Here is a 20,581-nt window from a genome sequence, read left to right on the forward strand (position 1 = left end):
TATAGATATAAATACTTGCCCTTTTTTTATTTATTCACCATTTTCTGACAAGTTTAGAAAAGCAAAATGATTGTAATGCAGAACAAAAGATAACATTACAATGACCTGAAAACCAGATAATGGTATATTGTAGTTCTACCGGTTTCGTTTAGTTCACAACTCCAGCCCACTTTTCTTATAGCATAAAGTTTCCAGCTGAATAATAATAAATCAGGGTTGAAAAAATAACTCATTGTCAATGACATGCAAACAAAAATTTTAACAGATATGGAAGATGTGATGGCTGAAACCCTCAACATCATTCATAATGAAGGAGAGTCATTTTCCCAAAGGGCAGAAATGTACTACAGGAAGAGGCCACAGCTGGTAGGTTATGTGGAAGAAGTCTTTCGCTCATATAGAGCATTAGCAGAGAGATATGATCTTCTATCAAAGGAGCTCCAAAGCGCCAACCACACTATTGCCATTGTTTTCCCAGAACAAGTCCATTATAGAATTGATGAGGATGATGCTGAAGAAAGTTTCCCTGGAACAAATTCATCATCTCAAGATCCCAACAATCAAACACCAAAACCAGGCATTCCTAAAGCTCCAAATTTCCCAAATAAGGACTTTAGAAGTCCATCAATGTTGCTTTCTAGGAAGGGTCCACTTAGGAGGGTTTCTAGCCCTGCAAAATCCCCTCCCACAAGTCCTAGTTCAGGTCTGAGTAAGGCTGAAGCACTAGCAGAAGTTGACAAGCTTCAGAAAGAAATTTTGGCACTACAGACTGAGAAAGAGTTTGTAAGGAGCTTGTATGAAAATTCCTATGAAAAGCACTGGGAAATTGAAGACCAGATTACACAAATGCAGAAAAGGGTTTGCAGCTTGCAAGATGAGTTTGGAATTAATACATTCATAGAAGATAACGATGCACGAGCTCTGATGGCTGCAACAGCTCTGAAGTCATGCAAAGAGACCCTGGCTAAGTTGCAAGAGGCACAGGCACAATCATCTGAAGAGGCTAAAGAATCATACCAAATGGTTAAGGAAGCTCACAGCAAGTTTGAAACCCTTAGAGACCTATTCATTTCTAAACATAAGAGTCAACAAGACCAAGTAACAGAACCAAAAAGCATTGAGGAAGAAGACATGTCTAGCTTGGAAGAAGAAATCTATGAACATGATGTGGGGCGGTTGCAAGACACAATTAAGGAAAAGCTTGAGGGAGATTCAGTTAGCTCCCTCACTATGACAGAAATGGCAGAGAAGATTGATGAGCTTGTAAATAAGGTCGTTACCCTTGAAACCACAGTCTCTTCTCAGACTGGCTTGGTAAAGAGACTGAGATCAGAAGCAGATGAACTTCAAAAAAAATTATTGAGCTTGGAAGAGGACAAAGAAGTGTTGATAGAAGATTCAGAAGGAACCAAAAAGAAGCTGGAAGAAGTGGAGGAGGAGTTGAAGAGAGTTAAAACTCTCAATCAAAGTGTCAAAAGGCAAGACAACAGCCTCCAGACACAGTTTACTGAAGCTAGTTGTGATCTTAAACATCTTTCAGGAAAATTGAATGATGTGAAGCTAGATGAGGAGGGGGAGAACTTGCAACTTCACAAAAACAAAAGTGCACATGATGGAGAACTGAAAGAGGAGTCTGAAAAACCAGGTGACAACACAGAAACCATGAAGGATATTGAGACAACAAAGGAAGAAAAGGAAGATTGTAGTGTAAATCTTAGTGATGTTGAAAATGAAGATAACAAGTCCAATTCGAAAGAAAATGTTGATTTTAGGACTGAAGAGATTCCAGAGCAAATGCTGCAGAATAAGGATGATTTGTCTGAGGCAAGGAGTAATCTTGACACTGAATCACTTGATCAGGAGACTGGTGAGGAAGAAAATCAATCCAACAGGAGTCAGATGATTGCAAGTGGATTTGATGACAGAGAAAAGATTCTGAAGGAATTCACATCAGTTTTAAAGAACTACGAGGATGTAAAGGACGAGCTCAATGATGTGGTGAAGAAAAACCAGGACAGCATTTTTCAATTGGCACTTCAGGTACACAGAAATCAATCTATATACTTTACTGTGAGCCAATAAAATTAATGCATAATTAGATAAAAAATTCAGTTTGTGATGAACTTCATTGTTAACAATGTAAGGCCAAATTGCAAGAACAATAATTTTAACAAAATTGATATATGGATATACTTTTAACAATCATTATACAAAATAACTCATCACATTGAGTAATACATAATTTCACAACAAAAATCTGCTAAAAGCCTAAAAGTACAATTTTATGGGTCCTGCTAAAAAAATGACAAGTACAACATTAAATACATTAGGATTCTAAAAGCTTAACTTCTCATTTAATATTTTTTTTCATTTTGTAATTGGTAGCAGCAAGTGTCCTTCCTAAGAATATTTATTAGCATTTTCCTAATGGCCCTAATCTTGTTAAAGTGAACAAACCAGAAAAAAGTTTCACTTATTTTCGTAATAGGACTTTAGTCAATAAACTAATTATAAGTTTCACTTGTTTCATACCAAGTTAAGAAAATTGTATCTATAATGGTTAAGGTCAATTTTTTACATTTAGAAGTTGTATACTAGGCACTACATTACCTCCAGTCCTCAGAATGTAGATCTACACTTGCAGGTGAGGGAATTGAAGGATACTGTTGAAACTAAAGATCAAGAGATAAACATTTTACAACAGAAGCTGACCTGTTCGGAAACAAATCCAGATGAAAGTCCTTGCACCCCTGTTACAGATTATAAATACACACCACAAGAAGCACTTCTTGGAACTGCAGCTCAAGGAACCGACCCTCAGGACCCTGAAAATCCATCTTCAAATACAGATGCAATTGCAGTTAGTACTTCTTATGCAGGGAAACACCAACAATATGTTGAAAACAAAGGAAGGATTGGCATATTAGTGAAGGTGAGACCAAACCAGCTTGATAAGAGCCACTCACTTTCAACCTTGGAAAAGAAATTTCGTTCCAACATTGATGATTTGCTTGAGGAGAACTTGGAGTTCTGGTTGAGGTTTAGCACCTCAGTGCACCAGGTTCAAAAGTTTCAAAGTTCTATAGAGGACTTAAAATTTGAGCTTAAAAGAATAAGGGATAACATGTTTCAAGAGAACTCAAGTTCTATACAATCTGAGATAAAACCAATATTTAGACACCTAAGGGAGATAAGAACTGATTTATCACTATGGCTGGAACACAGTGAAGTGTTGCATGAAGAGTTGCAAGGTAGGCATCCATCATTGTGCACCTTACAAGATGAAATAGCAAGAACAGCCAATCCAAACCCTGCATCAAATAACATGGCAAAACTAAGTGGGTATCAGGCTGCAAAGTTTCAAGGTGAGGTTCTCAACATGAAACAGGAGAGCAACAAGGTTTCTAGTGAACTGCAAGGATGTGTCAGTTTTGTGAAGGAACTGAAGGGCCAAGTTGAGAAGATGCTAGAAGAACTGAGTCAAGAAATTGGAGTTAACAATCATGACCATATGAAACACTCCACAAGTAGTTCTAGAATACCCTTGAAGTCTTTTCTGTTTGGAATCAAGTTAAAGAAGCAAAAGCAATCGTTCCTCTCATGTGTAACTCCAACAAAGAGACAACACAGGAATCTAGCAGCGGCTGAAGATGCCCCTATATAGACACACCTTCATCTTCTATTTGAGTATTTGGGCAACTCTACATCCTGTATAGTGTTTTTTGAAGGTTAGTTTGGTTAGATTTTGAAGTTTTCTCGTACAAACCATTTTGAGATATAAACCTTTGTGGTACGTGATCAGCATTTGCGTTGTGTGTATATATACTTACACGGAAATTTAAAGATTCTCTCAAGATTTCAACCAATCCATCAAATATGCATAATATTAGAAAAAAGAAAATTGCATCACTTCATTATGATCCAAGTCACGTTGTTAATATGCTATCTATCTTTTTTTAGTATAAACTACTAGTATCCTTATTGGATATTAAGCTGGAACAATTCCGTATGAACAAGGTTAATATGTTATTTATCTGTCACTTATGTTTAGTTTAAGGGATATTACCAAAAAATAAATAAAGAAAGATTAAACTGAAATTTCTAATAAATAAACAGCAACAAATAGATTATGTTTATTGATAAATATTAAACTTATTATTATGTTTATTGATAAATATTAAACTTATTATTATGTTTGTTGTAACTTATGTTTATTTTTTTTAAGTGTTTATTGTAATGTTATGTTTGTAACGATAAAAAAGAAAGAGGAGATGATGATTAAATTATATCTCATCCTTAAATGAAACAAAATTTAGGATTAACAAATTAGTCCAATGAAAACTTCCTAACATTTTGGTCCAATGGAAATTTACTAAAATCTTGGTCCTATGGGAATTTACTAACATCTTGGTCCAATATATTCAACAACCATGTTGGTTGTAACATTTTATTTCTTTGTGCCACGTAGGCTCGCTCTTTTATTAACGGTAATGAGAAGTTAATAGATAGATGAATTTGTCGCATTTTTTTCACTTTCGAAAACTAAAATTTGAATTTTCATCTTTTGAAGATGAATTTGTCAACGTTTTGCGCATTTAATAACGAAAATGGTACTGATTAAATTATAATTTATCCTTAAATGAAAGGAAAGTTAGGGTCTAAAAAATTAGTCAAATGAAAACTTACGAACATTTTGGTGCTATTTAAAGTTAGTGACATTTTGCTCCAATCTATTTAGTAGTCATGTTAATAATCATTTTTGTAATATTTTTGTCCCTCCGTCTCATGCGGACTCTTTGATTAACGATAACCGATAAAAGTTAATAAATGATTGAATTTGTTACATTTTTTTTACTTTTGAGGACTAAAATTTAAATTTGATCTTTAAGAAATAAATTTGTCATATATTCATGAAAGAAAATGATCATATACCCATTTTAAAAACATAATTTAGCATTGATTTTATGGTTCGGAAGTGAAGCGAGAATCGCACCATACAAAATAAAAAATAAAAAAAGAATAAGTTATCCGAAACAGACACACAGAAAGAAAGAAGAAAATGGCGATGTTAGCTTCACCATCTGTGAAACTCTCGCTCCCATTCCCTCTTTCTTCTTCCAAACCCAACCCTCGCAGGCCCTTCACCATCCGAGCCACCGAGCCCGAAACCCCACTCTCCGGTTCGGACCCATCCCAGCCCGAACCGGACCCTTCCGACGACGCCTTCGACGACCGCATCAACCAGCTCCGCCTCCGGTACCGCAGCGGCACCGGTAAGAAGGCGGAGCTCCGAAAGAACAAAAAATCAAAGAAAGGAACCTCCGGATCCGGGTCGGGCATGTACCTGCCGCCGGTGCCGCTGAAGGAACCGGTTTCCGGCGGCGTGAAGGTGGAGCTCGGGTTCAGCCAGTACAGCGAGCGATTGAACGGTCGCATTGCGATTCTAGGTCTGGCGGCGCTGGTGCTGGTGGAGCTCGCGACGGGGAAGGGTGTCATTAACTACCACACGCCGGCTATTATTCTGATTCAGATATATTTCGTGGCTGCGGTTGGAGCTGTCTTTGTTAAGTATGAGAAGGAGAAGATCAGCGTTTGGCCCCAAACTGATTCTTCAACTAACAAATAAAGAAATGACTTTCAACTACCAGTTATTGCGTGTGGAGCTGAACGTGCTTCTATCTTTGGCTAATATATTGTAAATTATTACTGTTGAAAGGAATGTTGCTTTTTGGGTATGATATGATACTACTCATACTTGTTTGAGATTGAGAGGGTGCGCTTGTTTTAGCATTTCAATCCGTTGGCACGTGTTCTGATGTACTATTTTGTGAGAAGCAACAAATTGTTATTTCTCCTTCAAAATACACTTCAATAGAAAAACAAACACACTAAGAAATTGAAATTCAAGGTCCCTTTATGACTTTCTTCTGAACTAAACTTATGTATCTACCTTCACTTAGGCAGGGTTTTAAATTGCGGACCAATTTATAAAACGTGTGTTTCTGTGTTAGATAAGTATTTGTGCAGTATTTTTGCATGCATGCATTCAAAGTATATAAGTGTTGGATGAAGATTGAACAGAATTAAAAAAAACATAGAGAGAAGATATAAATGAGAATTATTACTATGTGGAGAGAGAGGATTATGGAAAGGCTTGAGCAAGATTGAGGCAACTACCTCACTATGACAGAAATGGCAAGGAGGGTTGATAAGCTTGTCATCTCTCAGACTGGCTTAGTGGCTTGGTAAAGAGAATGAAATCAGAATCATGAATTTTTAGACAAATATTCTACCCGGAAGAGCAAGCACTCTAAGTGATGTTTAATAAATATGTTATAGATAATTTGTTGAAAACTCGGACAAATAAAATTCTATCCATGAAAGATGAACCTTAAAGAAACTACAAATTAATGGATAGCATATGTTCATAGATATAATTAACTTTTTACAGTAATCCACCCTTACATATTAAATTTGAAGTTTAATTTTAAAAATAACTCATCATTCTAAGTTTTTCATTTTCAAAAAAAGAAATTGAGCATTCTCCTTTTTACTAAGTGGTGGGCATAGTGTCAAAAAAATACGTTGCTACATAATATTTTTAAAATTAGGTGAGAAATGTACATAAATTTAAGGGTGTTTACTGTGTCCGGTTAAATTTTATAGTCAAATATAAAATAAAGATATAGTTCAGTTTGATTCAGTTTAATTATAACATCAAATTTAAATAAAATTAAACCAATCTTTTACCGTTTGGTTTAATTCAGTTATGCAGTTTCTTTTTTATCTATTATCATAATTTAAAGTTATCAGCTCAACTTATATAATTATTATATATGTTATGTAATTTTAAAAATATATTTTATTTTTATTAAATTTTGTTTAACATATTTTAGTTAAAAATTATTATCTTCACTTCTATTTAACATTAATATAAAATAATATTACCAATTCTTTTTGTAACATAATAATTTGTGTATTACTTGATATTTAATACTTTTTTTAACAATATTAATATATATTTTTTAACATATGAAAATAAATTATACATCTTGATTATAAAACAAATGAAAAGTAATAAATTATTTAATACATGTTATTAATTATCATAATAAAAATCAATATAATTATAATATGTGATTTATTCAATTTATTATAACATAATCCAAAAACCAAAATAAACCATAAAAAATATGCAATTTTAGGTTATTTTGGATCATTGGAGGGTTTACAAACGATTTATTTTGATTTTGAACACCTCTGCAAAAAAGAACTACCAGGTGTTCTTGGGAAATTTCCAACAAAAAATATTTAAATATCAATATACAATTATTTACCAATTTTTTAGAATTAGAAAGTTTTATTTCCATTGTATTAGTGCAAATATTATTTCGCAAACCTTTAAAGAAATGCTGAAAAATCATTGTGTATAAACCATTTCACTACTCATCTTATAGAAATTTGCAAGTCATCAAAATATATTTACCACTAAAGAAGAATTTAAGAAAATATTACAACACATTAATGTGCTACAAATTCCTAAAATAACGTAAAATTTCATCCAAACTTTAAGTTAGAATTCAATAAAATAATCTACTCATCTTCACAAACTAATCACTCAACATTCCCCATCACTTTTTACTACCTTGGCACTTAGGCTGAGTTCATCTTGTACTGGCAAATTTACATGTTTATCATTCGCGTTTTGATCATTTGAACTTTGATTAATAGAATCTATCTTCTTGTCATGATCTAAATTTTGACTCCCCTTGTCAATGTTGTTATTCTCAGTGGCCTTCTTAACACTTCCTTGCTCTTCACACACTACTACTGGATTTGCTTTATCTTTTGAAACTTCCTCACCACAACTAATTTTAACAAGAGGTGTGCTCGTCTCTAGACCTTTTTCAAATCTCCCCTTCTCTAGGCTGCTATCAACCTGGCTTCCAGTGGTAACTTTAGGAGGCTCATTTTCTTGTACCTTCTCTTTTGGTGTGGTGCTGGGATCAGAAACTTTTAACTCTTTTGTGGGATTAACAACTTGCTTCAATGGAACTTTATCAGCCAAAGGGGTAACATGTTTGTTCTGTTGAGACAATATAAACAAAAACAGTGAGTGAATTTTCCATTTCAGCTGAAGCAGCTTTTCTTGAACTTGAGCACAATGCAAGAGATACATAGGTTATATTTGAATGAACCTTTGGGTCAGAAGGCAAATTGGTAGAAATGGATGGCTTTATCAAAGAGCTAACAGCAGGCTTAGTATCCACGGCATGTTTTACTTGAGCACCTTTATCAGCCAAAGAGGTAACATGTTTGTTCTGTTGACAAAATAAAAAAAAATAGTTAGTGAATTTTCCATTTTAGGTGAAGCAGATTTTATCGAACTAGTGCGCAATGCAAGAGATACATAAGTTATATTTGAATGAACCTTTGGGTCAGAAGGCAAATTGGTAGAAATGGATGGTTTTGTCAAAGAGCTAACTGCTGGCTTGGTATCTGTAGCATTTTTTACTTGAGCAACTTTAATTTGTGATATAGTATTTGAAAGGGGATCAACTCGTGTCCCCAAAGTTGCTGTGGCAGATTTTACCACATGATCTGAAATTAGATTACCCTTCAAGACTGGTTTTTCATCTGCTAATTTGGATTTTGCATGCAAATCAGAGGATCCCAACAAAGCTTGTTGAGATGGCTGTTGAGGTGGTACTAAACTACTGGATACCTTCTCTGTAGTATTTCTAATCTGCGCTTGATTTTTAACTGATGTGGATGGCTTAACTGCAACCATTTAAATAGAAGTTATTCAAATGCCTTTCATATGATTGAAATAACATTACTAGAACAATGAACAATGAATAATGAATTTTCTAGAAGGTTCATGAGTTTTACATATAATTGAAGTAATAACCTTACTACAACAGGCAGCTATAAAACATTTTCTAAAAGATTCATGAGCATACCATCTTGCACTTTTGTCTCTCAATAATACAATTCTCTAACTAGCAATCAAACAAACTGAATAATCAGACAATTCATTATCAATATCAAAATTTAAAAGTCATAAAATAAATTATAAATAAATAAACAAATAAAACCCATCACAAAATATATATGATAAATTAATAATCTTGAGCAAGAGAACACACATTATAATGGAAAAGTGATAGACACTTGGTATCTTATTAGAAAGAATAAGGGAATTCTCCATAAAACAATACCTAACTTACAAAACTTCGGGGTTCTGTACATCTCAATGCCCCAAGGCCTCAACTCTCACTATTAGAGTTTCTGAGAGTGAGAGAATTTAGAGAGACAAAAAGAAGGCTAATGTTTATTCATTGCTCAAAAATGAGAAAGAGTTACAGATTGAGCTTATATAGGCTCTTAGTACAGCTGTAACTGACTGTTAGCAGTTGTTAACATTTAGTATCTAGACCAACCAACCTAACAGATTCACTAACTAACTGATTCCAGTTGAATAACTGATTATTTACATATATACCCTAATTTCCCCCCTCAAACTCAAGGGGGAGGATTTCTACAAGTGAAATCCTCCACATTGAGTTCACCCCTAAGAAACTCAAAGCGATTAGGAGAAAGCGGCTTGGTCAGTACATCTGCCCATTGATCCAGAGCAGGAATGTGATACACAGTTGCTTGGACAGCACTTGTTCACGAACAAAGAAAACATCAATTTACATATGCTTAGTCTGAGAGTGGAAGACTGGATTATGTGCTATAGCAACAGCACTTTGATTATCATAGAGCAGAATTGGAGTAGAAAAAGGAACATCCAACTCCTTCAACAGAGCTTGAACCCAGGTTAACAGATTCACTAACTAACTAATTCCATTTGAATAACTGATTATTTACATATATACCCTAATACTCACAAATGACAAATTCTCTCTCTCTCAAATCTCAACAACCCCTCTTATTTATAAACAATCTGCCTCAATTCTTCTATCTAAGCCCAACAAACTAACAGATATCAACAATTAACTAACTCTCACTAATATTAACAGACCTAACAATACAATACTCCCCCCACACCCCGGTTCACCTTGTCCTCAAGGTGAATAACTTATAGTGGCTGAAAAAGTCTCACTGAGGTTTCAGTTGCTAGCAACATAATGATCAAGCCAAATTCCACTACTACAGAACAAATCCTTCTGGGTCAACCCACTACTGTAGTCCCATAAATATTAAGCTGAGCTTGGTCTGCACACCTGGGAGAAACCGAATCTAGTGGGTCCAGTAGTCGTGATGGGGTGACAATCTTGCTTGGACAGCAAACATTTTGTGTTCCTCCTTCATTCCACCCACAGAATTGGTTTCCTTCTCAATCCTCATTTCCATTTTATTACCTGGATGAAGCTGAGTTTGCTTCTCCATCTCGCAACTCAAAAGGGTGGTCATCAATGGTGTCCCTCGTATTGCCCTCTGTTTTCCCTTCATTCTCTCTCTGTTATTGGCCAATCAGTTTCTTCCTCCTCCATATTCAAATCAGTGCTTCTCTTATTCTCAGTCGCCTCTTTCTCTGCAGAGTCACATCTCTTCTCCCTCAATTGATCAATTTTTTTGTCCCTGCCATTATCAAAATGGTTGTTGTTCTCTGTTTCTTTTGTTTCCTCACTATTGCTTCTTTCTCCACCACCTGGATCATGGTTCTTGATCTCTAGATTTGTTGATGGTTGTGGTTCACAATGGTATGTTCTTTTCCTCCATGATGTTCCATGCTTTCTGCCTCCCTATCAAACATAGGGTTTCCCTCAATTTTAACCTCCTCTTCGCAACCCCAAAAAGACCCATCTTTGTCATCTCAGCCACCATGATTCTTGATATCAAGAATTTCGTTTTTAGTTCTGTTTTCTGATTCTTTGTCCAGGATGTTGTTGGGTTTCTCCCAATTCTTGTGGCTTTCTTATATTTGTTTCTTGCCCTTGAGCAACAGGGCAAAATGGCTATGTTCTCTTCAAACCTTCATCTTATTTTGTTATGTTTTCTTCCATCCAAGATTCATCATCTTCGGTTACATTTCTTGTCTTCCCATGCTACTGGCTGGTCAAATATCCACTAGGCTGCACTCAGGTTGTGCCATCTCCATGTTAGCCACCAGTTGAGAGCATCACCTCTTAGAGCCTTCACTGCCTCTGATAGCTTCTCTTCCTCATATGCTCTAATGGCTTCAAAATATTGCCCAAACCAAAAATAGGCCTCTTTTCCATCAAATGTCGGAATCATTTTCAAAAACTCAGTACCCACAGCTCCAAGATCGAAATACCAGTTGATAGAAACTTAGTATCTTATTAGAAAGAACAAGGGATTTCTCCCAAATATAATGCCTAACTGGCAGAACTTTGAGGGTCTATATGTCTTAATGCCCAAAGGCCCCACTACTCTTACAAACAACAAGATAATCTCTCTTTCAACCTTATTCGTAGACAATCTGCCTTAATTCCTCTCTATCTCAGCCCAACAAACTAACATATATCAACAACTAACTCTCACTAATATTAACAAGTAACAACTAACAGATATTAACAGACCTAACAAAAATTATTTGATAGTATTGAGAGATGGTAGAAGAAAAGTAGCATTGATGGTATAGAGAGATTACTATGCTCGCCGCACCTTTTCTGGCAATTTTTTCAACTTTTCCAGTGACTTTTCCGACCTCTGCTGCCGGCTGTCAGTAGTTTTTTGGCAGCCACCATTCGCCAGCCATTTTTCCAGCGAGTATTGGGTCAGCCAATACCCAGAGCTGTGCCTTCCCCTGATCTTTTCATCTGCACCAAATGCGTCCCCAAAGTGAACACAGCCGCTCCCGCATGTGTGTTCTTGACACACCAAACAGCCCCTATTCCCCGGCCACCAGTTGCCGTCTTCGACGACAGGCTCGTCAGACCGAGGTGCACATAGCCCAGTCAAATTCAGGCAATTCCAAGATTGTTTCATGTTCCGGGCCTTATTTTATGCACTTTTTTTAAGTATTGTTCGGTTTGAGTCTTTGGGTCCTATCTCTCTCAACAATGACTTCCATTGGCCCTGTCTTTGCCTACTGCATTGGCCCCGTCATTGTCCTAGATGCTCTGGCCCTTGTCTTTGTCCCCAATGCACTGGCCACTGTCTTTGTCCAAGATGCACTAGTCCTGACTATGTCCCAAATGCATTAGTTTGAAGTTTAAATAATTTGGATCTCCAACATTATTGGTTTGAAGCTTCCCAATGTGGTTTCAAGAGAACAGACCAAGATATTTTTTCTAGCAACTTTCTCCAACATCCCTAAGTTGCTTTTCAAACTATTTTTTTGGTGGAGCTCAATTTTTATGTTTTTATTTATTTGTTGGGAATAAATTATTTTCTTGTAACAAGCTAAAGCTTAGTAAGTTTTAGCTTGAAGGGGAGTGTTGAAAATCAAAATTATTATTCTGATTCTATTAATAATTGCAGTTTATAGGAACATAATCTTTGATTTAGAGGAAACAAATATCCTCTATTTATGTGTAATTAATGTAATTAACCTATATAAGCACACATCTGTTGTGTACTCATAACACAGTTTCCAGTTCATTATCCCTTTGTTTTCTCCTATTTTAACAATTGAGAAGCATAGCTCATAGAACCCACAGACTCAGTTGATAGTTCAGGACTTACACTTTGTATGGAACCAATAATTTAGGAGAGAGAATTGAGTTGGGAAGAGAACACACTTCAAGAAAATGTTCTCATTTGGAACAGTGAAAAGATGAAGAGATTCAAGAGAAACAAAGAAAATGCTGTGGGAACTGCAAAGAAATAGATCTCCATATATCGAAGAAAAAGGTAAGAGGGGAGAATTTTGATGTAATGACCAAAATACCCTCATTTTGATTTTATTTTAAAATAAAGGTAAAAATGTTATTTAATAAAAGTATTTTTTTTTTCTTCTTTCTTTTCTATCCAACCATGTAAGCGGAGAATAAGAACTCAACCATTTTTATTTCTTATTCTCTTAATGCAAACCTAAAATATCTACCCATTCTCTACTTAGCTTTTCTTTTCTCTCCAATTTCTTTCCTCCCTACTTCTCACATCCAAACAAGGGTGACGAAAATCCGTGGAAAAAAGGGACAAAATCAATGGACAAGTGTGGCAAATCCTGGAATTTGACTAATAAAGATAAATCAAAATAAAATAGAAAAAGTTCCAAAGAAAATTACCATCAGTCATTCCAGGAGCAGTTAACTTTTTGAATGGCATATCAAGGGCTAAAGATAAAGAGTGTCGAGTTGCCAGCTGTTCAGCAGTAGTATACTGTGTGCTGGTTATGGTTCCTGTATTTGTACAACCATCTTTCTTTCGTAAAATGCTCCACCTCTGCAAGTATTTGTAGATAACCCATGAGAATATGTAAAATAAAAAGTAAATAACAATAAAGGTAAAATGGTACAGTAAACAGTTATTAAATTACACAAATATTCACAAAGCATCAGTACAAGAAAATATGTATTCACAAGGCTACATTGTAAGATGGTCCACCTCTGCAAATTTATCGAATGACGTTAATATTCACAGAGTAATCAGTACACAAAAATATGTATTCACAAGGATACAAAGATTCATTCATTGAACTGTCACACACGAGAAGTTCTTGAAAGTGTTGGACATAAAAAATTTCATTGTTAGGATTTGAACCCGGGAAAACTGGGCGATAGCCAGTCATCTTACCTGACTAAATGACAACAAATAAAAATATACCCAGTGCCATCAATCTTATATAGCAATCTAACATAACCACAGAAAGATGACACCATGTGTGTGCAATAATACACTTTTGTCTTTCCATTGAGAATTTTCCCTTCACCCTTTTAGAATCAAGGGAGGAAGGGATGACACACTTAACCCACAATGTACAGTTGTACACCAAAAATGGTCAGTTTTCAACAGGCCCAAACTCAACAGCTGCACAATCAAGCTAAAGTATCCTCTCCAATATTATAGTTAATGGGTATCGATCTGCTATGTTAGACCAAAAATTGACTGCTTTAAAAGTGTCCATCTAAAAGAGAATGAACTTCCAAACAACTCATTACAAGGAATAAGCACATGACTAAAAACCTTAGGGATCAAACAATAATTTTAACTTATCTGTTTTTGAGTTTCAGGGAAAATCATGTTGGTGTCCAAATGTAATGGATGACATATGTATAATGAATCTTGGGGATATACAAGGTCTAGGACTAACTAACTGAGATGGATTATATGATCAGAAGGCCAGAATCATCACGCTTCATCCTTTAGAATTACCAAAGGGTGCTGTCTAGAGCTATGACCACCAAGCAAGCTAACACTAAAAACAAACTATAAAAAGTGAGATAATGGAAAATAAAGTTACTGGTTTTAAAATAAAGGAGAACGTGATTTTAAAGAATTTAAACCCATGCTTTCTTTTCTTTCATACACTTCTTACTCCCTCGATGGACATGACCATTTGAAAAATCTTCTAACTATTAATCAAAAGTTCAAAACAGATTATGATAAACATATTGCCTTAAGTGGACTACCAACAAAATTTTCACATAAATACACTGAGGAAATATATAATACAAGTTGATAACACAATGTAATTTATAAATTTTTAGGATTTGAAAACCACCTGAGCCAACTGTGTAGCACTTCTCTTAATAGGAAAGTCGTCTCCTTTTGCCATGGTTGCCCAATTCCCTTCACCCCATCTTTGAACAGCAGCTCGTAGCTGCATGTCCTCTTCTTCTGACCATGCCTTTCTTTTTCTTTTGGAAGCCATGTTACCACCAACTATTCCCTTGGTTTCTATACCATCTGTCGATGATATAGTTGGCAGTGTCTGTCTCTGAACGGTAACTGGAAAAATAATGCTTGTCCCTTGCATCAAATTAGAGGGCTGTGAATTTTCAATAGGAGTTCTAGATGAATGGCAAACTGGAACATTTATAGTCAATGGAGCCTCTATTGTTGAGCTACTAGGGGCAGATTCACTCAGTGTACGAGAAGCAATCATTACCTGATGAATAAACAGTTCCCAATAACAGGTTGGTCAAAATTGAATAATAAGAAATAACACAATAGAAAGTTTAAACATTGAAACTGTAAAGAGAACTCAATTATTCCTAACTGCATGGGATCATCTACTTGGATCAATCAACATCAATGAGTTCTACCAAATACCAAATTTTCAATAAAATTTATAAAGGTGTTTTATATTGGTTTCTTCTAATGCGTTCTTAGGTCTTCCCCAACTCAATTTAATAAAACAATCTTTAACTAGCTCTAGTTTTCTCAATGGAGACTCCACTAGTCTTCTCAGTGACCTAACCACCTTTAGCGAGTTTCTATCATCTGTTTATAGGTGCTACATCAACTTCCTCTCATATACGTTGCATTCCAAATACCATCTTTTCTTTCTGAATATTCATTCTCACTTTCACTACACTTATTTTTTTGCTCGTCAGAACTTAAGTGCCTAACATTCACAACCATACAGCATGACTAGCTTTATAGTTGTCAAGTAAAGGCAAGCCAACTAGCAATCATATGTTAATCTGACAGAATTCTTTGTAGACAACAAAGGTTGGTCCAGTTGGTAAAGAACAGACTTATATCCCACAAGGATGTGGGTTCGATTCTCACTGCTGATGTGAAGACTTCATTGGTGGATAATTTAAATACTTTTGGAAGCCCTCATTGAATCTTGAGGCCTGTCCTGACCATGGTGAGCCCTTGGACCCAACTCACCTAAACTTTTTATACCAAAAAAAAAATTCTTTTTGTTACTGCAATTATAAAGCTCCCCGCCATCAGAAACAAATTACTAAAATTTAAACTTTTGACTCTATAAAAGACATTTTTTATAGATAGACAAAAATTAGAAAACTCTGCCACAAATACTATTTAATTTGAATGAATTTAATCATATCCTCACCCAATGGCATAAGACTTTTGTTATTGCTGAGTCTAATCAAAAGATAATCATATAACTATCTAAGGCATGATATATTGAGATAGAATGTGTAATAATTAAGGCAAGCATATTTACCTTCACACATGCAGCAGCCTCTGATGCACATTCCACACTTACAGGGGGAAATGCTTCTAGCTCACACTCTAGGTCACTATCATCATCCTGGAAATGAGGCTCCAAATAAGTATGAAGATATACAATGTTAGTCCAAGAATCCAGTGAAAAAAAATGCAATACAGTAGATTGTGCAAAACTAATCTGAGATAGCAATTTGTAGAGTAAAGGTTGTTAAGACTAAAATGATATATAGAATATTGACAAATTCTTTATTTTCTGCAAGAAGTGAATCTTCATGTCATTGACAAACTCAACTATAATCGTTAAATATTTTACTGTTTATTCATTATCAGTAACAGATTAAACGTGTGTAAATTTTGATCCTAAAGGGAACAAACGCTAATATTTATGCATTGAAATTTCAGCCAGAACCTTAATTTTTATGTTTTTAAATATTGACTAAATGTGCTTGGACACGTGTCGCAAACATGTAAAACCATGACCATTTCCTAAATATTTATTGTGTAAGCCCTTTGTTTGTATAATCAAAGAGGAAAGACTGTTAAATCGTTTTCTTACAAGCTCTAAGCTATTTTCATGAATTATCTTAGAGAGCTTAATGAAATAAATCAAAAGCATCCCCATCTTGGCACTGTTTCACCTAATAAAAAATTAGCATAACAAAGAGATTTCATAAGGTAAGTGTTACACAGACCAAAGGTTCATCCCCATCTTCGAAAATTTCAGGCAAAGAATGGCGATACGCCAAGTGCCGCCATAGCATTTGATATTCTCTGGCGTTAGAAATCTCAGTCGCGCTTTTCTTCACCAACTCGCACCAATCAATCTTGGGGTGAGGGTAATGCGCCACTTCCTGAAGTAAAGTGAACACCGTAGTTGCGTCGTACCTGCGCAAAATCCCAAATCTTTGAAGCCCCAACACAAATTTATATATAAAATAATAACAATAATAATAAAACAAAAAAAAAATACCTCTGCATGAGCGTAACAGCATCTTCTTCGGTGAAAGAAACTTTCTTGTTCTTCTTCTCTGGCATTGGTGTGTCTTAGAAGAGAGAAGAAAATTGACTTTGGCTGTTTGGTGCGCGGAAAATAATGATTAATCCCTAACAGAGACGAAGTGCAGAGAGGGATTTACCGTTGAAGAAAGTGTGTAGCCAGAAAAGGAGATTGAGACGGCGTCAACTGATTGATTACTTATAGAGATGACTGGAATCATCATGTGTAATGAAAAACAGAGAAATTAAAAGGTAGAATAGAATAAAGACAAAACAATAATACAAAATCGTTAGTCTTAATTATTGTCTTGTTTTTTTATTTATTTGTAGAAGAATAATAGCAAGTCCCATTAAAAATATTAATTTATTTTTGTTTTTATCACAATTTTGTTTCATCTATTTTTACTATACTTATTTGTTAATATAATATAAGTTAAAATTTCTACTTTGGAAATTTACTTTTATCGCTATCGGTTCATGCTCGCTTTGCTCAAACTTGACTCCAAATCTGAATCTAGATTCGCAGTCCCTAACTTTTTATTTCTTTTTTTAGTGAATTTTGAGATTTGTGTGGTTGATGATTTGCTTGTTGGCAAGTTTTATAGGGTTTCTTTTATTTTAGATTTGGATATGTTTATTGCAAAGATTAAAGGTTGGAAATTGAGTGGCGTCAGTGGCAATTTTTTGCTATGTTAGAGGTAGGGCGACGAGTTGAGGCGCAACACATAAGAGTTTTGTCGGAGGTGGCACGATGGGTTTCACGGAGTGGAGTCAACGATTTTGCTTTTTATTGTTAGGTTCGTTTTGATGGTTAATGATAAGAAAAAAATTGATATAATGTTAAAGTGTTAAAATAAAAAACCAATTATTAATTGGTCTATTGGTTTGATAATCTGTAAAGGCAAATTCCATCAATATATATTTCAAATATAATATGAAGTATTGATATATTGGAACAATCAAATACAAAAATACCGTTGATTAATATAATTTATTTGTGTAATAAATTACACATTAATATATTAAATCAATTAAATTCAAAAATACTACTCGTTAAATGTATTATTGACTAATTTTAACCAATCAATTATTTCATTTTAATTTCAAATTTAATTTATATCGTACAAATTTTTAGAAGTAAGAAAATAAGTTTCTAAAATAGAATTATTTATTTAAAAAACTGTTATATAATTTAGTTTTTTCAATTTTATAATCATTTTGTTTTTATAAAAAGGAAAACTTTTATTATAACTTCATTACTTAATTTCTTCTCCTTCAGGAAATAAGATCTAAAGGTAGAAATTGATCAAGAAATGAATGAGTTAGATTACAAAGAATGTATTGAGCCTTAAGTTTGATTTCATTTACTTGCATTAGAGATTCGCAGCCCATAATGATTTAGTAGGTGACTTTGTTACTTAAAAAAAGTAATATATTGGCATTGTGTACATGATAAGCTTTACAACATGAGATAGGATGTCTATAGTTTTGTCATTTGTGATAATTTTATTGTTGTCATATGTGTTATTTATCATATTTAAACTTTATTGATGTTCTTCAATTATAATTTTTTATATTTATAATAATATATAAAGAGAATATTTCTTATATTTGTTAAAATTTAGAATTGACGCACATTAGGATAACGTGACTAAAGTGGACTCAATAGCTTCACACGTCGACTTTGAGATATACCTTTATTAGAAAGATAGAAGGGAAATATGCAAAACAAAAGATTTCGATGTTCAAGTAAGTATATGAGTTACGAGAAAAAGAGAGTATGAAAACACGAGTATGCAAGCAAGTATGCATGCATGTGTGTTCGGGATGTGTTGAGAGGTGTGCATGTGTGTTGGTATGTGTTGAGATTCATAGGAGTGGAGCGGAATTGCGGGTCCTTGTTTGTAGGAACTGTTATAACCTTTACAAACAATGATCGGCTTATAGATAATAGTTGGTAGCTTGTAGATAATGTTATAGATAACATGTAGATTAAAGATAATTGCTAACAGATAAATGTATCGTATAGATAATGTGTAACTTTATAGAAAATTGAATACATAATATTCAAATAATAAGATATTAGAGATAATTTGTCACTTAAAGAGCTCGACTGCTAAAGACTGAGTGTACTGCTTGGTTGATATGGAAGGTTGACACATGTCGAAGTGTCATGTAGAATGTCAAATATATTTTGTGGACCTTAAAAGTATATCTCCTTTTGGTATCTACTTTTATTTAGTCGATTTTATTCCTAATTCTTAATATAACCTACTCATCCTTTCTTTCTCGTTCCATTTATTGTAACTTCCATTTTCAAATATATTATCCATTGAAGTTTTATTCACTCCCCATGTTTCTTTTGTCGGTATTGTCCCATCTCTTCCATAGATAATAACTTTTGAGTGGTGGTGAGTGGTAGGTTACTGAATGAATAATGTACTTATTGTAGTGTGGAGTGAGGCTGCAATTGCAACGATGAAAAACCTGCAAAGGACAATGCATGACAAGTGACTAGAGACGAGGACAACAGGTTGGTATCATATCTCCACTCCAAGACTTCCCCTTCGTTTGCAGGTAAGTAAAATGGTCAAGAATTTCTCTTGCTCTCACTTTATCTTCTATTTTTTCTTCTACTTTGACTGATTTTTTCGTCAACACCAAAGCATAGTTACTAAAGTTTTATCATCTTATTGTAAACATTTTTCTATCAATAAAATTTATATTTATTTGCATAAGCATTCTCTTCTACATGTTTTTTTTCTGTGTAGATATATATTCTTTTACATTCTCTTTTGTTTTCTCTACTCGTGTACCATCCATATTTAATGTTCAAAGGCACTGCTCTCTTTGAAATTAAATAATCGTCCTTATCTTTGAAATGCATTTTCATTTAAGAAAACCATCATTTACCAGCCATTGTTATGCGTAGAACTGACCTTAGCTTGAAATTGAAACCTGGTTACATTATGCTTTCTCAATTGTTGTTGGTGAATATGTCCTGAAATTTAAATTGATTGATTTTTTGCAGCAAAGTGGCGTGCATGTAGAGCAAAGATGGAAAGAGTACGGAGCACAACTACAACTGCTTAATTTTGATTTAAATGTAATTTATGCACCTTTTTTCTCTTCCTCTTTTTGTTTTTAACTTCCCCATTACTCTTTAGATATATATCAGAATGTATGCTGTACATAGAACTAGCACCTATATGTAGTGTTTGTAGTCATATTATTAACTACTATATCTCATCTCATCTAGCTTTGACTGACATATTATTTTGTATTTTCATTTAATTTATTAGTTATATTCTTTTTTTATGATTCCAGCTTCTTAGGTTTTATATCAAATCCCCGATTAAAAAAAAGTAAAAGATTTTTTATTAATTTTTTAGACTATTGAAAGTTTCCTACTTTTATTTAATTTTTATCTTATAAAATACAAAATAGAAAGTTAAAGTTTAGCATTAGTCTTACAACTTTTCATTTGAGTAATATTTATTATTAAGAAAAAATGTAACTA

At 34.2% G+C, this 20,581-nt stretch overlaps 3 protein-coding genes across 5 annotated transcripts; 2 read left to right on the plus strand and 1 right to left on the minus strand.

Moving 5' to 3' along the window:
* Nucleotides 1-243: 243 nt before the first annotated feature.
* On the plus strand, nt 244-3,690 carry LOC100805236 (protein NETWORKED 2A). Its single transcript, XM_014775052.3, has 2 exons — nt 244-2,040; nt 2,645-3,690. The coding sequence occupies exons 1-2, from the start codon at nt 244-246 to the stop codon at nt 3,662-3,664; spliced, it is 2,817 nt and encodes a 938-aa protein (XP_014630538.3). The 3' UTR covers nt 3,665-3,690.
* Nucleotides 3,691-4,917: 1,227 nt separating this feature from the next.
* Nucleotides 4,918-5,903, plus strand: LOC100798145 (uncharacterized). The gene has a single exon (XM_003522719.5). The coding sequence runs from the start codon at nt 5,060-5,062 to the stop codon at nt 5,624-5,626; it is 567 nt and encodes a 188-aa protein (XP_003522767.1). The 5' UTR covers nt 4,918-5,059; the 3' UTR covers nt 5,627-5,903.
* Nucleotides 5,904-7,454: 1,551 nt separating this feature from the next.
* LOC100805773 (uncharacterized) lies at nt 7,455-17,331 on the minus strand. 3 transcript variants are annotated; one of them, XM_006578220.4, is made up of 8 exons: nt 17,036-17,331; nt 16,758-16,950; nt 16,061-16,147; nt 14,642-15,028; nt 13,206-13,362; nt 8,432-8,781; nt 8,199-8,321; nt 7,455-8,086 (listed from the first exon to the last, which is right to left on the minus strand). In XM_006578220.4, exons 1-8 carry the CDS (start codon nt 17,098-17,100, stop codon nt 7,619-7,621), a joined length of 1,830 nt encoding a protein of 609 aa, XP_006578283.1. In that variant the 5' UTR covers nt 17,101-17,331; the 3' UTR covers nt 7,455-7,618. The 3 variants fall into 3 exon arrangements, with proteins under 3 accessions (XP_006578283.1, XP_014630054.1, XP_014630055.1); XM_014774568.3 differs by having other exon boundaries at nt 16,061-16,159; nt 17,036-17,322; XM_014774569.3 differs by lacking the exon at nt 8,199-8,321 and having other exon boundaries at nt 16,061-16,159; nt 17,036-17,314.
* Nucleotides 17,332-20,581: the final 3,250 nt, after the last annotated feature.

The sequence above is a fragment of the Glycine max genome, chromosome 4 (genome assembly GCF_000004515.6).
Source record: "Glycine max cultivar Williams 82 chromosome 4, Glycine_max_v4.0, whole genome shotgun sequence".
Classification (NCBI taxonomy): domain Eukaryota; kingdom Viridiplantae; phylum Streptophyta; class Magnoliopsida; order Fabales; family Fabaceae; genus Glycine; species Glycine max.